Below are 17446 nucleotides of genomic sequence, written 5' to 3' on the forward strand. Positions count from 1 at the left end.
TGATAAAATATAGCAGCTAGCACAGGCCAATAGATAAAACCCAATAGCAAAAATAAAAGAAAAAGTGCAGCGCAAAATGCATATTATACAGTGAAGAAGACACGGTATATATGAATAATCCTGTGTAAAAAGTGATCAAAATAATCCCACAAAAAACTATTATCAACCATAAATCATAAAAAGTCCACTTGGCATGTGACAAAGTCCAATAGAAGAAAAAATATATAAACGCAAAAAAGTGTGTAGAAAAAACAACAGTCCCAGCATGCGTGAAGGATAATCTCCAGAGGGTATCTCCACTGTGTAAAAAAAAAAACACCACACCAAACACTAAAGAAGATGGCAGCTTACCAAAATCAGATGGCCCCCAACTCAATGGGAAAGCCAAAGCACTTAAGTAGATATCCTAGGCATGTGGAGAAATCAGCACCCATTCATCCGACCAAGACTCCAGAAAACAATTCCAATTCCAATTCCAATTCCAATGGACGTGAATAGAGAAAAAAAATAGCGTAATACAGTAAAACTAAGTTAATTTATTAAAAGAATTGCACTTAAAAACATCGTAGGTAAAAGAGTGTGTAACATGTATCAAAATCTGGATTTAACATCAAGCTGCAGCGTCCATAGACGGGAAAGACCAGCCAGAGTAGTGTGGTGATGTCACGTCTTGTCTCACCCATTTTTCTCTATTCACGTCCATTGGAACCCTACAGGCTAAGACTGGGATGCCATTAAAGTTCATGTACGTGTAAAGGCAGGTGTCCCAATACTTTTGATAATATAGCGTGTGTGTGTGTGTGTGTGTATATATATGTATGTATGTATATATATATATATATATATATATATACACACATATACAGTATAGTGGGTGACCCCTTGGGTGGGTTCGCTACACAGAGAGACAGCCGAGGAGTGGTTGAAAACAATGGTCTATGGTTTATTCTTCCAATTTGCTGGAAACAAGTGCAAGCATCCAAACAGCATAAATCAAACAAACTTAAAATAAACCCTGGCCACTTGGGGCGTCTACCTTCACAACACAGGAACCTACCTATGGAGTCTTTCTCAGCTCACTGCTCTCCTTAACGCAAAAAGCCTCAGGAGGCAGCCATCAGTAGTCATCCTCTGGATAACTTATAGAGGCCTTAATTGCCTCATTCTGAATAACTGAAGCTTTCCAACGTCCTTAAACCTTTCTGGCTACCTCTGCAGCCGACACCTGATAGTAATTGATGAATTGTCTAAACAAGGCAGAAATGTATCTCCCGTCTGTGACAACAGCCACAGATTTACCTGACTTCCTGTCACAGTATATATATATATATATATATATATATATATATATATATATATATATATATACTGTATATATACACACACACACATACACACATACATACATATATATATATATTTGCCTATTTTAGATTTCTGATGGCAGTCATTGGCTTCTCTTTAACCACTTTAGGACCGGAGGATTTTCCTGCTTTACATCCAGGCCACTTTTTGCAACTTGGCACTGTGCGAATTTAACTGACAATTGCGCGGTCATGCAACGCTGTACCCAAATGAAATTTACGTCCTTTTTTTCCCACAAACAGAGCTTTCTTTTGGTGGTATTTGATCACCTCTGCGCTTTTCATTTTTTGCGATATTAATAAAAAAAGAGCGACAATTTTGAAAAAATAACAATATTTTTCTACTTTGACAGTTAAAAAATATCCAATATATTAAATTTTTGTCATATATTTAGGCCAAAATGTATTTAGCTACATGTCTTTGACAAAAAAATTCTCAATGAGTGTATTTTTAACCGCTTTAAGACCGGAAGATTTTACCCCATTCCTGACCAGGCCATATTTTGTGATTCGGCACTGCGTTACTTTAACAGACAATTGCGCGATCATGCCACACTGTACCCAAATTAAATTTATGTCCTTTTTTCCCCCACAAATAGAGCTTTGTTTTGGTGGTGTTTGATCACCTGTGCGATTTTTACTTTTTGCGCTATAAACAAAAAAAGAGCGACAATTTCGAAAAAATAACAATATTTTTCACATTTTTTTATATGAAATCCCCCCCCCCCCCCAAAAAAAATGTAAAAATCAAAATTTTTTAACATTTTAGGCCAATTTGTTTTCTGCTACATATGTTTGGTAAAAAAAATCGCAATAAGCGTATTTTGATTGGTTTGCGCAAAAGTTATCGCAGCTACTAACTATGGGAAATGTATGTCATTTTTATTGTTTTTTTTTTTTAACTAGTAATGGCGGCGATTTGGCGGCGATCTGCAATTTTTTTTGCGGGACTGCGACATTGCGGCGGACAGATCGGACCCCTAACTGACATTTTTGACACTTTTGGGGGTACCAGTGACATTACTACAGTAATCAGTGTTATAAATATGCACTGTTACTGTAATAATGACACTGGCAGGGAAGGGGTTAACTTTATTGGTGATCAAGGGGTTAATGTATGCCTGGTGCTTACTGACGTGTGTGGGGGGAGGGGACTGTGTGACACAGGGACAGATCGTGGGTTCAGCTATGCTGAATCCTGCAAGCTGACCCTGCCTGTCACTTAGGAGATCCGCCCGCTTTGTTTCCACAAGCGGGCGGATCTCCTCACTCGATCCCCGAGTGTGTCTGAATACAGCGGGAGAGAGGCTCCGGCAGCGCGCGCGCGCCGCCCACAAGGAGAGGAGTCTAGCAACGTAGGCCTACGTCGCTGGACGATAACGAGCCACTTTGCCGCAGTACACTCAATGTGAGCGTCGGCAAGTGGTTAAAGGATTAGGTGGATTCCCCCTCTCTATTGTACCATTAGCTATTGTCACTGAAACAGGAAGTGATGGGAAATCCAAAATGTTAAAGTTGTCACCAGAAGATTGATCTTCCCATTGGGAAACCTGTTTTAGGGGCAGCTGACTAAAAGGACAGAAAGGACAAGGAAATCTCTCCAATGGGACACAGAAAGCAAAAAAATAACAAAAGGACAAAAGATTTAACACCTTCCCCACTCTGAGTGTTTGCTCTTACCCTCCGTTCTCCTCCTGCTTGCTGTCAGCACACACTCAGCTTTACATACTTATGCTTTACAAAACATACAGTATCTGTTTAGTGTGGCGCCCCCACTCCCTAGCAGCCCCTCTCGCTTGCAATGTTCTCCAGTGTGTTATCTGCTCTTCCCTTTGTGCCCACAGACGCAGTCAGGGAAGACACACACGTGGTCAGGAAACAGATGGTCAGGGCAGGCACACACACAAAGTCATGTAATGCATTGATATGCACATGTAGAAGACTTCCTCTTGTATGTCAGCAGGGTGCCAACTGTAATCTAGTATATTACAGTAACATGGTTGATGCACAATATGCTTAACAATATAGAGAAGATCAGGACATAAACCTGCAGCACTGGTCTACATACTGTATATGGGTATTAATAAGTCAACGTGGTCACATTTATCCTTGTTAATTTAGACGCTGTTCACTTAAGTAGCATCCACTAGATGTATATAGGTTGTTGGCAGTGCAGGAACATTTTTTTTTTTGGCTCAAGGCTATGCCTGAGCTGTGAATCTGGGTCAGGATTCAGTGTGGTAGGCCAGATGACTCATCCTAACAGCTTTTCTGATGCCTTCCCCTGTTTTCTCAAACATTGGATAATGTTTTAGATGTAGTGGGTGAAAGCTAGGGCCTTGGCCAATCCCCAGCAAAAAGGGCTGGTAGGCTGTCATGCCAGCAGGGGAGTCAGAAAGAAGTCCTAAGGAGGCTGTCAGAGGCCCTTGCAGGGCACCCCCTAGTCTGGAGGGGGTGACCCTTAAGCCTAGTACACACGCAACGATTATCGGCTGACCGGTCGTCTGTCTTTTGTCCAGAGTGGTGTTTTGTTGGTTGGAATGTGCCTAGACTGCACACAAATTTTCTCGCCCAACAAAATTCTACTTCAGAAGTGATGTCATGTGTTGGTTTGCTTTCTTTGTGTTCTTTCTTCTCTGAGCATGCCCAGACTTGCTCATAAGATTTTTCCCTGTCAAAATCTGTACTGACTGCACGAAAATCGGCCATGTTATGATGGCGGACAAAAATTTTATAGCCTGCACACCAGATTTTTTTCGCCCGAAAAGTCGGAGTCGGTTGTCGGAAGCATCATACTAACAAGCTGAAAATCGGCAGATCGGTTGTCGGACGAAAATTCCCTGCCGAATTTTGACGCGTGTGTACGGGGCTTTAGGCCTGAGGCTCGGGTGCTGGAAGGATCCACCAACACACATGGAAGAAGCCTTTCCTGGATGCAGGAGAGCAAGGAGAGAGAGAGCAGGAGCAAGTCAGCAGGTTTGGGAGATCTGAGAGTTAGCCGGGTGGCTGATGAGTGTCAGTTTTGAGGACTGTGGGGAGAAGTTAGCCTGGAGTGCTAGTGAAAGGGGCAGCTGCAGCCAGATGGCTTGGAAGTGCCTGAAGAGATGGTGCTGGCTGGGATCAGTAGCCACAGGAATGTAAGCTGGACACTGACTTTTTGCTACGCATTCAAGGGGCCTCAGGTTCCTGCCTATAATGGGCCATTGCTCTAATCTGACTGAGTGATATGTCAGATCCTTACAGTCTTCCAGCTGAGTTCTGCAAGCAAATGAGTGCTAGAGGAAGAAGCGGAGTATATATAGAGACTGTATATAGGACTTTATATAGGAAGAGTTGTCCCTGAAGTTGTTCTGAAGTCAAGTGGGCATCCCTTTATCTCCCATCCTTATACAAGTTATTGTCCCTCAGTAAAACTACAAAAACAAAGTCAGGGTCATTTTTTCTGACTCTGGAGTGCCTGAGAAAATTTGGTGTGCCTGGCTGTGTAGACTGGGGGATCCGAGTTATTTAAGGGGGTCCGCTACACTTAGGTCACACATGCATTTACATTATACAAAGAGTCACAGGAAGATATCGTCATACACAGTAATGTGGAGTTATACAAGTGGAACTAACCTTCAAAAGAAAGAGAGACCAAAACCAACTCTGTCACTGCCATGTTAATATAGCCATCTTTTATGAGCCCTGTGCAATAACTGGCTATTTTACTGGAGCTAATATATTGCAGTCCAGGTAGCCATGCTTAATAATTCTGTGTGCACGCGGAGACATCTGGCAGCATAGTGCAGAGCTGCCTTTGATTTTCCCTTACTTTCTTGGAGACGCAGTGGGGGAAATTTACTAAAACTGGAGCATTAAGAAATCTGGTACAGCTGTGCATGGTAGCCAATCAGCTTTTAACTTCAGCTTAAGCTTTGGCAATAAAACCTGGAATCAGATTTGTTTCTATGCAGAGCAGAACCAGATTTTCACCCTCTAGTTTTAGTAACCCCCCCTCCCCCCCCCCCCCAATAGATCATGAGAGGAAAACCTTACAAAATTAGAGAAAATGCCATCTTAGTTGCTACTGGAGCAAGTTTCCTTATTGGAAGATGCCCAGTCAGCTTTTGTGCTGGTGGCAACTGTAATATTTAGAATTTTCTATTACTTTCTGTCTTGGTCACTATTGGCCACCAGGACAAACAGAAAGGGTGAATCTACCTACCAGGGGCACAGCAATAACATTCTGATCTACAACTAAAACGAATTTTTCAAAAATTGCAAGCTGCCAATACTTTTCCTAATGGCCTTACTCAACAGTAGTCACAATCTTATCAATAAAACCAAAGGCAGAAATTTCCAGATCCAATTCTTTGTAACCAAAATGCACTGCCTAGCCTTTGGACTTTGGTCAGCTGGCTTAGAAGGGCCAATAAATGGGGCTTTTGGATAAGCTAGTCCCCTCACTATGACAACCTGGAATTGCTCTGAGCTGAGTGCTTCTGTGGTTCATTCGTTGCGAGAGAAGGTCAGGCAGGGGAGCGTCATCATTGGCAGAATGTAGAGGTGATCAGGCGGCTGTAAAAATAATTTCTACTACATAGCCGGTAGTAAGGAGAAAAATTTAAACAAACTTCTAGCTGCTATAGCAGCCTTGAGGACCCTTCCTCCTGCTGAATGCCCCCACACCAAGCAGCTTGCTATGGGGGTACCTGAGCTGAGCCACTGCTCTGTGTGTCCATTCAGACATGGAGTCGCAGCTTGGCCCCGCCCCCTCTCTCCCTCCATTGGCTCACTGACTTTAAATGACAGCAGCGGGAGCCAAGTCTCAACCAACGAGGAGAGGGAGTTCCAGACAGCCGAGACTCTCATGAAGCATCTCTGGATTGAGAGGGGGCTCAGGTAAATATTAGGGGGGCTGAGGGGGACTGCTCCACACAGAAGATTTTTTATATCTTAATGCATAGAATGCATTAAGATAAAACAACTTCTTACTTTAGAACCACTTTAAAGCAGTATTATGCCCAAAAACAAACATTGTATTGCAGCTTACCAATTCTTAGATGTAATGGTTTCATTTGTTTTCTTTTATAGGCTTTCTTTCCCTTGTTTTCATTTGGTGATCTGGTCAGTAAGTCTGTTGTTTTTCAACAGGACAAGCTCTCTTCCAGTTGGATCACTTTACAGAGAAGAGACAAACTATTTATCGTTGACAGGGGTGCATACAGTGATCAGCTTTATATATATATATATATATATATATATATATATATATATATATATATATATATATATATATATATGTAACACCTTTTTCCTAAATGGAAAAAATATTTGCTCTAACTGATTTTAAAATCTGAGCTGGAGTTTGGCTTTAATTTTGTTAGTGTACTTAATCTGCTAGCATATTTAACACTACCCTTCCCCTAGACTGAGAATGCTGCTATCTGCTTTACCTCTTGTGCTCATTCAACCACAGTGGGGGCAATCAAATACAGGAAGTGTGTTACTGGCCAGATCACAAGGGGAAAACAGGGGTCAAAAAGAAAACTAATAATGCCACCACATCTCATGATTGGTAAGCTGCAATATATTACATTTTTGGTTTGGGGTATAAGTCTTATTTTATCCCAGATGCCCACAGACAGGCGGTAGCCAAGGAGGTATAGAGGATGATAGCCCTTGGAGTAATTTAGGAGGCCAACTCCTATTAGCTCCTGAAAAAGGTAATTGCTTGGCCCTCTCTGGCTTCAATGCTTTCTGAGACACTGACCTTATACATGTTTGCAGATCAGGGGCGAGTCAGAACTGCTGATCCGTATACTTGTTCCAGGGCAGTCGCAGGGAAAGTACTGCCATCACTGGTTCTGCATAACAGTCTAAGTGTGTGTTAACATTTACTAAAGCTATATACTGTATACTTTATAGGGTAAGGTTGTAATTTTATTAATTTGATATATGTTTGTATTTTTTCAGAAAATCATCAAAGATTCCCAGAGGTGAGTTTGGAGAACATTATTTAGCATTCTGCTAAGATATTTAGTATTTAAAACTCATAGTATATTACTAGAGCACAGATTACAAGCCATGTGGGAAAGATTTAAATAAAACTAAAAACACGATAGTGCTATTAATTACACCCCCTCTTTCTGTCTCTCCACCACTGGGGGATGTGGCTGTGTGTACTGAACATGCACACACCTGAACAGTAAACAAGTTCAGGCACTGTGCTATTCCTCTGCATGTGATGTTGATGCCCACCCCTCAGTTGTATTGCTTGGGTATGTCTCCGGATCTATGACTAAAACCCTTTGTCCTGTACTGTACAATAAAGATAAAGGGAATTTTAACTTAATTGTAAGTTATTTTCTTGGAGTACAATAAAGGGCATGGGACCCCCCCTCCCTGTTCTGTGGTCATTCCCAATTGCTTGACGAGGACTGGAGTCTTAGGTAATGTGTAGGGTTATGTACTAGGGATGACCCTAGCAAAGTTCTTTACCAGTGTCAAATCAACTTAAGGTAGCCTGCATATAAACCATGATACAGCCCTGTGTAATGTGCTGGAATTCACAGGTAAGTCAAAATTCCCTTTTTTGCTAGCTTTTTTTTTTTTGGTGGTTATGAGTAAGCGACTAGCAATGTCGTGAAACGCGTCAACCTGACACGTCTGCCTGTTACACTGTCTGTCTATTTTATTTGAGGAATAAAGAGAATTTTTGATTTCAACAAAACAACTTCCTGAGTGCGGTTTCACATTTTGGATTTTCCTTTGTTTCAAATTATAATCAAGCCAGCTGGCATCCCAGGTGAAATCATTGACTAAATATAGTCAATACAATATTTTGGTCAATGACATCAGACTGCATCACAGGAATCCATCGGGAGAGAATCATTGTGCACAGGTCGTCATGTTTGTGTCAGCGGGATTGTGATTCATCGTGACTGACAATGGATTTACATTGCTGTGATTGACATGTTTGTGTTTCTTTACTATTGCAATTTATTTTGTGGATGAGAAACCAGGTTACTCATTTTAGTACCCCGTACTCATTTACACAAGGTTCATTGCCAGGGAGGCTCCTACCAGGGTACCCTCCCCATGTTGAGGGCATGTGGCTATAATGGTTCAGGAGGAAGGGGGCCCAACGCCATTTTTTGCATGGGGTTGCCCATTAAAATCCATACCAGATTTAAGAATAAGCGTGTGGTATGGGTTTTTAGGAATGAACCCCACAAATTTTTTATTTCTCTTACGTCCTCCGACAGTCGCCGCCATCTTCATATTCGTCACAATGGGGTATTAGACTTTGCTCCGTAGGAGTAGCTAGGCAACAGAATATGTCAATATTAAAGCTTTTAACATATCCCCACCCCAGGGGGTGGTCCCCTCAGTCTATACCCTCCTGCTTCCTGTTTCCTGCTTCAGTTTCAATGTCTAGCTTGTCAGGAGTAGCTGGATGTCTCTATGCTGGGGCATTTTGTCTCAGCCTTCTCTCTTTTTTGATTTTATTTGAGTTTTTTCTCTCTTTCTTTATTTAGCTGTTATTTTTACCAGCAATAGTTAGATCTTCGGATGAAGAGGATAATGCGGGCTGCGTCTCGGGCTGACTCCCCTGGTCGCAGGTTGTGGGTCAGTGGCTTCTCAGCCCGCCATCGAGCGTTCAGTCAGGTACCGCTCCTGAGTTTTCTGAACGACCCATCCCTGTTCCGTGCAGGGATGCTAGGGTGGGGTGGCTACCTCACTGGACGCTGTGCGGTTTCTCAACCCACCTTCTGCTGCGTCCTGGATGCGACTCTCCCTGTCTCATGTACAGCGGCTTGTTCGCCTGTGCGGGTCCCCCACGCCATGTAAGAGGTAAGTGTATTCATGTGGGGACCTGTCTGTCTGGGGGGTGTCAGTCTGGGACTGTGTTACCTTGCCCTGTGTTCACACTATTGATGTTTCCCTATCTCTCACACTGCATGCTGTGGGCTGCAAGGAGGGGGGGCTGTGCTGCACTTCTGTGTCAGTCTGAGTGTGTGAACGGCTGTCTGTTGTGGAACATGATGCTATCATGTTTGGGGCACATTACAGCGCCGCTGCGGCGGTCCACCATGTTCTTTATAACTATGTGGTGTATTTTTATTCCACCTTCATGAGGTGGGGGAGCGGCGGTTTCGGCGCCAAACGGCGCCATTTTGGCTGTACTCGCTCCGGCCGCATGGTACACATGCATGGCGGCCATTTTCTTGTAGCCTCCCATAGGCTTTAATGGAGCGCCCTGAATATCAGCAATTCCTTTTCTACAGGAGCACCGATCTGGCCAGCAGCAGCAGCGGTCTCTCCAGGTTTTTTCCCTCTATTCTCTGTATCCTTGCCTGAGTATAACTTTCTCCCTGTGGGGGTCCCTGGTGTGGGTGTGCTTGTGTGGCGGTGGGCTACGTTCGCAGCGCCTTATTTAAAGGGGCGGTCACCCATTTTATTTTACTCATTTTGGGGCATGGATTCTAAGGAAAGCAAATTTCCTGTCACATTGGTGGGAAGCCAGGGGACTGCGGTTTTCCCCCTGCGATTGTGGCTAGCCTTGCGACTCAGGTGCAATTGCTGATGGCTGCTCAATCCTCAAAAAGGCCCAGAGTTTTCAATTTCCTCTGATTCAGAGGGTGTTGGTGATGGGGCTGCTGTTGCTGGGGTCTCCTTGTCGGGGTCCCGTTCCTCCCTGGACCTTGTAGGGTCAGAAATGGAGGCTGAGGTTGAGGGGGTTGATATTTCTCCCCCTGGCTCGTCTGAAGAGCTTGCACTCATGGATGAATTGGTTGCTTCTATCAAGCAAACACTGCGTTTACAGGATGAACCTTGTCCTCCTGCTGCCTTGGCGGCTTATGGGACGCAGAAAAGACGCAAAACATCGCAGGTATTTCCCTGCACTGATGATTTTCAATGCGCTGTAAAGGAACATTGGCGTAATATACGCAAGCCTTTTGCTATACCAAGTAGGTTTAAGCTGCGCTATCCTTTTACGCCCGCTACTGATGGGCGTTGGTGTGTCCCACCTCCGGTGGATCACGCGATAGCGGTTCTGAATAAGCCCACTGCGATTCCTGCTGAGGATATCCCGGTGTTCCGGGATGCCACGGACAAACGGACGGAGTCCCTTGCCCGTCATGCCTATTCTATTATGGGTTCTATGCTGAAAGCTTTATTTGCTTCACTTATGGCGGCCCAGGCTGTCGCGAGCTGGACGCAGGTGCTTAATCGCGTCCTGGTGGCTGATTCTGCCCTCCAGGCGACTTTGGATATGGTGGATCAAATCCACCAGGGTGTCATGTATTTGTGTGATGCAGACCTGGATATGGTTCCGTTGGCTGCACGTGTACATGGTGTGGCGGTATTGTCTCGCCGTTTTGGTTTGGTTGAAGTGTTGGTCGGTGGACCAATCTTCGCGTAAGACCTTGGCTAATCTGCCCTATGATGGTTCTCGCCTTTTTTGGTGAGTCCCTAGGTACGTTAATTAGGGGGATCACGGGTGGTAAGAGCACGCTCTTACCCTGATCCCACGAGGCTAAGGCGGCTCCTGGTAAGAAGCCGTGGACTGGTAAGCAAAAGTCCGGCCAGTCCGGTTCAGCGGCCCACAACAGTGCGGCCTGAAGGGGCGCCCTCACCCGACTCTGGGGTGGGGGGACGCTTGCTCGGTTTCCTTCAGCCATGGCTGTCCCGGGTTCGGGACAGGTGGGTTCAGGAAATCGTTCGATCTGGCTACGAGATCGAGTTTCTCTATAGGCCGGAGCGCAGATTTTTTCCCTCAAATCTTCTACTGTCCCCGGAGCGTTTGCAGGATCTGCATCTAGCGGTGCAGGACCCGAGGGCTCAGGGAGTGGTGGTCCCGGTGCCTCATCGGGACAGGTTTCGGGGGTTCTATTCCAATCTGTTCACCGTGCCCGGGAAGGAGGGCAAGGTACGTCCGATTCTGGACTTAAAGGCGCTGAACCGCTTTGTGCGGGTGCGCAAGTTCCGCATGAAATCTCTGCGGTCGGTGGTGGCTGCCCTGGTTCCGGGGGAGTTCATGGCTTCCATCGACTTGAAGGATGCGTATCTTCACATCCCGAATTTCGAGGGTCACCAGAGGTACCTTCGATTCGCCATAGCGGAGGATCACTACCAATTTGTGGCGTTGCCCTTTGGTCTCGCCTCGGCTCCACGGATGTTCACCAAGGTGCGGGCACCGGTTTTGGCTTTGTTGAGAGCCCAGGGCGTCTCTGTCCTAGGGTATCTGGACGATATTCTGGTTCGGTCTGCGACCAGCCAGGGTCTGGAGAAGGCTCTGTCCGTTACGATGCAGTCTCTGCAGGAGTTTGGTTGGACGATAACTTTTCCAAAGTCAGCACTGTGCCCATCGGTTCGTCTCCCTTACCTGGGAATGGTTCTGGACTCTGTCCAGGCGAAGGTCTTCCTACCGGACGACAAACTCAGGACTCTTCAGGAAGGAAGTCAGGTCCCTCCGGGACGCTCCGTCCTCGTCCACTCGGACGTGCATGAGATGTCTGGGATTGATGGTCTCGGCTTTCGAGGCGATTCTCTTCGCCCAGTTTCACACGCGGGGTCTCCAAGCGGAGATCCTGTCCAGGTGGGACGGGCGACCGCGATCTCTGGATCCGGATTTCGTTGGGCCATCGCACCAGAAGGGTTCTTCTGTGGTGGCTCCTGTCCCCGCCGGTGTCAGGGGGCAAGTCTTTTCGTCCTCTCTCATGGACGGTGGTCACCACGGATGCTAGCCTGTCGGGCTGGGGTGGTGTTCTGGGCGTTCTGTCCGCCCAGGGAACTTGGTCGGAGGGGGAATCCTCCCTTCCGGTCAGCATTCTGGAATTGCGTGCGATGATTCTCTGCCTTCAACGTTGGCCGGACAGGCTGCAGGGCTGTCCGGTTCGGGTGCAGACGGACATTGCCACGGCGGTGGCTTCCGTCATTCACCAAGGGGACACCAAGAGGGCCCGGGTGGCTCGGGCAGTGGCCGACATTCTGTCTTGGGCCGAGACGCATGTCCCGGCGATATCGGCGGTTCACATTCCAGGGGTTGGAGAACTGGCGGGCGGATTATCTGATGCCGCCAGTCCCTGGACCAGGGGGAATGGCCCCTCCGTCCGGGTGTTCTCCAGATGTTGTGCAAAACGTGGGGTCTTCCGGAGGTGGACCTGTTCGCGTCTCGTCTGTACAGCAAGGTGTACAGGTTCGTGGCAAGGCCACGCGATCCTCGGGTAGACGCGTCAGAAGCGTTGGTAGCTCCGTGACATCAGTACCGACTGATGTATGCGTTTTCCCCGTTTCAATTGCTGCCCAGATTCCTTCGCTGGTTGGTCTCGGAACCAAAACACGGTGATTCTTGTGTCACCGGACTGGCCTCGCCGGTCCTGGTACGCAGACCTCGTGCATTTGGCAGTCGACGCCCCGTGGCGTCTGCCTCTTCGGGAAGATCTCCGGTCTCAAGGGCTGATATTTCATCCTGCCTTGCAGTCGCTGGCTTTGCTGGCCTGGCTGTTGAAACCGAGGCCCTGAGGGATAGGGGTCTCTCCCCTGAGGTCATTCACACTTTGATCGACGCGAGGAATTTTTTCCTCGGGGTAGGTCTTTTACCGTATTTCGGAGGCCTATTTTGCCTGGTGTGAGTTCAGGGGGTCTTCACCTCGCCCGTGGTCGGTGTCTGGGGTGTTGTCCTTCCTTCGAAAGGGTGTTGACAGCGTTTGGCGCTGGCTATGATCAAGGGTCAGGTGTCTGCGATGGCCGTTCTTTTTTCAACGTCCTATGGCATCTATCTCCTTGATTGGCACTTTTTGTTCGGGGGCATCTGGTCCCTCCTAGGAGGGTGCCTCTGCCTCCTTGGGACTGGAATCTTGTTCTGTCCGTGTTACAACATGGTTCTTTTTTGAACGGATCGGGTAGATCTCGTTGTCTATGTTGTCCTAGAAGGTCACCTTTTTTGGTGGCGATCAATTCGGCTCGCAGAGTGTCGGAGCTGGCAGCCTGTCCTGCCATTGTCCATATCTGGTCAATCACTTGGTTAAGGTGGTCTTGCGACCTAACCCTTCTTTTTTTCCGAAGAGGGTTTCGGAATTTCACCTCAATGAGGACATTGTCTTGCCTTCGCCTTGCGCGAAGTTTAATAATTCGGAGGAGGTGGTGTTGCACTCCTTGGATGCTGTTCATGGCGATTAGGGTTTACCTAAAATCGTCTGAATCTTTTCACAAGTCGGATTCTTTGTTTGTCCTTCCGGGGGTCCTCGGAAGGGCGTGGCGGCGTCGGCTTCTGCCGTCGCCAATTGGTTCAGACAGGCCGTTGAACAGGCCTATGCTTTGCGGGGAAAAGTTTCCCTTATGCCTGTGAGGGCGCACTCTACCAGATCTCTGAGTACGTCTTGGGCCTTTCGTCATGGGGCTTCTGTGGCCCAGGTGTGTAGGGCGGCGTCTTGGTCGACCGTGCACACCTTCACTCTGTTCCACAGAGTGGATGTTCAAGCATCGGCAGATGCTTCCTTTGGCCGCAAGGTTCTTAGTGCGGCGGTCCCTTAGGGTCCCTGGTTTTGGTCCTTTGGGCTGTTTGGGATTTCTTTGTATCCCTGGGTTATTTGTTTCTTTCCTGGGTTATTGCTCCCGTTGAGCGATTTTTTTCTCGTGTAGCCCAGCTGGTTTCCTTCCTTTGGTAAGGTTACTTTCTTGATGTGGAGACTGCGTTGCCTTTAGGCGCGGCTGCGTTTCCCACCCCTCATGTTTGCACTGCTTTGGGACGTCCCCATTGTGACGAATATGAAGATGGCGGCGACTGTCGGAGGACGTAAGAGAAAACGGAATTTTTGTAAAATCTTACCTGTAAAATTCCTTTCTCTGAGTCCTCCGACAGTCGCCGCCCCCGCCCCTCTTTTGAGGTTTAGGTACTCTACTGCTATTCCACTGAAACTGAAGCAGGAAACAGGAAGCAGGAGGGTATAGACTGAGGGGACCACCCCCTGGGGTGGGGATATGTTAAAAGCTTTAATATTGACATATTCTGTTGCCTAGCTACTCCTACGGAGCAAAGTCTAATACCCCATTGTGACGAATATGAAGATGGCGGCGACTGTCGGAGGACTCAGAGAAAGGAATTTTACAGGTAAGATTTTACAAAAATTCCGTTTTTTTTTTTTTGCTGGCTGGTGTCATTGACCATATATGGCCATGACTATATGTGATCAATGATCTCACTCAGGACGCCCTGGCTGCTATGATTACAAACAAAAGAAGGTCAGAGAACGGAAATGCCATTTAGCAGCAAATGGTATTATTTTCTAACTTTCACTCTTACTTTTGTGCATCCTACAGGTTTGCCACTTCACCAGAAGGTTTAAAGCATCCCCAAGCATGTTGTTTAAAGGAACTGTGCAATGCCTAGCTCCCCATGCACTTTGTTTGACCATGAAATTAGCCAAATTTGATTTTCAAGATTCACCGCTCATTGAAATCAACTGGCTTTGGCAATAAATTTGCAGATTTTATAATGAGTTCGCTGGATAGCCCACAAATGAAACCCAAGCACATTTGTCCATCACAAAGTGTAAGTTTGGAGGCCTTTGTGAGGCCTGATTACTGGTGGACAGGTCCACATTTTGTGGCCAAGCTGCGATCTTCTGAGGAATCTCCTTAGATTCCTTCATTTCTCCTATTCTCTATGAGTTAAATATTTACTAGTACTAGGATTCCTGTCCCTCACTCTTCAGTAAAGGATTGGATGATTCCTGGAATCATGTATTTGGTAACTAGTTTGCAGTGAGGCTATCACACCCAGAAACACCTATGGGTGTTAACTGAAAGGAGTCCTACTTCTGGTACTGATTTTCCTTTAAACCTGTTTGAGTTACAGTATATCTTCCTCCCTGCCTACCCTTTTAAACATATTTTGTTGATCACCCTTCCCCGCTCATTCAGTCGGATTCAGGGTAAGTACCCTAATTTTTTTTCAGCTTAAGGGTTTTTCCCCTCTGTCCATTTAGATTTTATACTGTGAGGGATCTCACTTCTATGGCTATCTCTTTATTAGATTAGTAGTCTAATCAGATAACACCCTTCCTTATCATGGACCACCCTTTCCCTAAAGTTAGGAGTGTTCATCTTTAAGCCTAGTACACGCAATGAGATTATTGGATGAATGATCTTTTTTTTTTTTTTTCATGCTAATTTCCATATCAAAATGAATAGGTTACTAAAGTAAGAAAATTCTTGTACAACAGAATAAAAATTTGAAGTGGAGTAATGTATTTGTATTGTATTTTTGGATGAAAAGTGTACTAAATAAACAAAAATCTGTTATCGTACGAGAAAAATTTTCAGGTTTTTCTCTTCGGAAAATTTCAGACTAAAGCTGTGTTGGTTAGTTTTTGGCTTCTGGGTCACACTTGCGCAGTACCAACAGTTCCATTTCTAACTCGCGAGAAACACATTACCTTTCAATTTATCATCCGTACGGCAGAAGTTTTCCAAACTCTTTTTTCAATTTTTTTGACGCAAGAACGTCACAACCAATTTTCGATTTGTCCCATTAACTGGACGTAAAATGAACGAACTGTCAATGACAGATTTTCAAACAATTTTTTTCATCTAGTGTATGGGCACCATAACTTAGGTTTTGCCTTTACTTCCATTTTAAGGGTTCTTGTAGTTAACCCTTTTTTTTGTTTTTATTAAGCATGGTATGTCTGTTCGAACTTAGGAACAGATCCCTTAGGAATCGTTTTTTTCTGTGGGACATGGCCCAGTAAACATTTCTTTCCATTTTGGCCACATTATTTGATGGCCTTTTTTTTCTGTTTGGGTAGTGTGTTGCTCCACCTGTCTTTTTTGTTGGGATCTTTAATTGGTCCTCTATTTTGCTGATTGAGGCATCATCACTCTTTTAGGTAGCTGTTTCCTACTAAGTGTGATTACCTGTTTTACTCTAGAGCATCAAGTTGATCCTCAGTGCCCTTGGATCCCTCCCCTTGGTCATGCCACTTTCCATATTTAGTATGGCCTTCTTCATTTAGCCTTATTTCAGATGTTGTTTTTCTGATACTCTTTTGTAGTTCAGTCTCCACCTGTTGGATCTCTCAGCGGCTGTTGCCCATCCCTCAGTAGAACCACTTTTGGACATCCCAACTGTTTAAGAATTCCTACATTTCTGGGTGCCTCAATGATGATAAAGAAAATAAGATTTTTTCTACTTACCGTAAAATCTTTTTTCTTGGCGTTTATTGAGGAACACAAGTCTCGTCCCTCTGGACTCTTGGCTCTCCTACTACTTCCTCAAAAAATTGACACAAAACAGTTCAAATCGAGGTTTTATGGGGGTTGGCCTAATGTATTTTTTTCACCAGTGTCCCAACTTCCTGCAGGTGGCAGTATAGTCCAATTGTTAAAGAATTCCTAACATTCTGTATCCTTTACTGTAAGTACAAAAATCTATTTTTTAACCAGTTATAATAACTATGTTACAATATGCAACTCAATGCAATTTTTAAATCCCTTCCACAGAATGAACCACTTGAGCGCTTTGAAACCAGAGTGGAACAAGAAGAGATACAAACACCAGCAATATTGAAGTGCTCGCAGTGTTCTGAAGAGTTCCAAGATGAACAAGTATATGTGGATCACGTAATGTGTCACCGTTTTCAAGAAGGTTTGGAAGACTAAAACGAATGCCGTGTAATATTACTTATTCAATTTGACTTCATTTGTTGCTTGAGATAGACATAGGATAGGATTTTAAATGCACATGTATGGAGGCAGCAAAGGAACAGTGTGGAAGCAGTTTAAAAAACTCTGAATGCTTGCTATCTTTGAAGTGCTAAGTTATTTTATATTGAATGCTCGTTTGAAAAACAAAGATTTCATATATATATATATATATATATATATATATATATATATATATATATATATATACATATTACATACTTTTTCTATATAAGTCCAGTTTCAGCCCTATCTATATAATTTATGTATGCCTGGTTAAGTAGAGGTAGAATATATGTTGCAATAAATGTGTTGAAAATCTATGCAAAATGCTGCACTGAATCGCTGCAGATGATGTAACAAATATGTTTCAGTTTAATTACAGGATT

The 17446-nt window shown here is 45.1% G+C and overlaps 1 protein-coding gene across 1 annotated transcript in view; it reads left to right on the forward strand.

The window, feature by feature from the left end:
* The window catches only part of CALCOCO2 (calcium binding and coiled-coil domain 2), a gene marked incomplete at its 3' end in the record, with an annotated part of 104754 nt that extends 87739 nt beyond the window's left edge, over positions 1-17015 (forward strand). Inside the window, exons 18-19 of the mRNA XM_082272838.1 lie at positions 7320-7342; positions 16857-17015. Of these exons, the coding sequence (XP_082128964.1) occupies positions 7320-7342; positions 16857-17015 (182 nt within the window). The remainder of the gene's footprint in view (positions 1-7319; positions 7343-16856) is intronic.
* Between the last annotated feature and the right edge of the window lie 431 nt (positions 17016-17446).

The sequence above is a fragment of the Pelophylax lessonae genome (assembly GCF_965119305.1).
Source record: "Pelophylax lessonae genome assembly, chromosome: 11".
Lineage (NCBI taxonomy): Eukaryota > Metazoa > Chordata > Amphibia > Anura > Ranidae > Pelophylax > Pelophylax lessonae.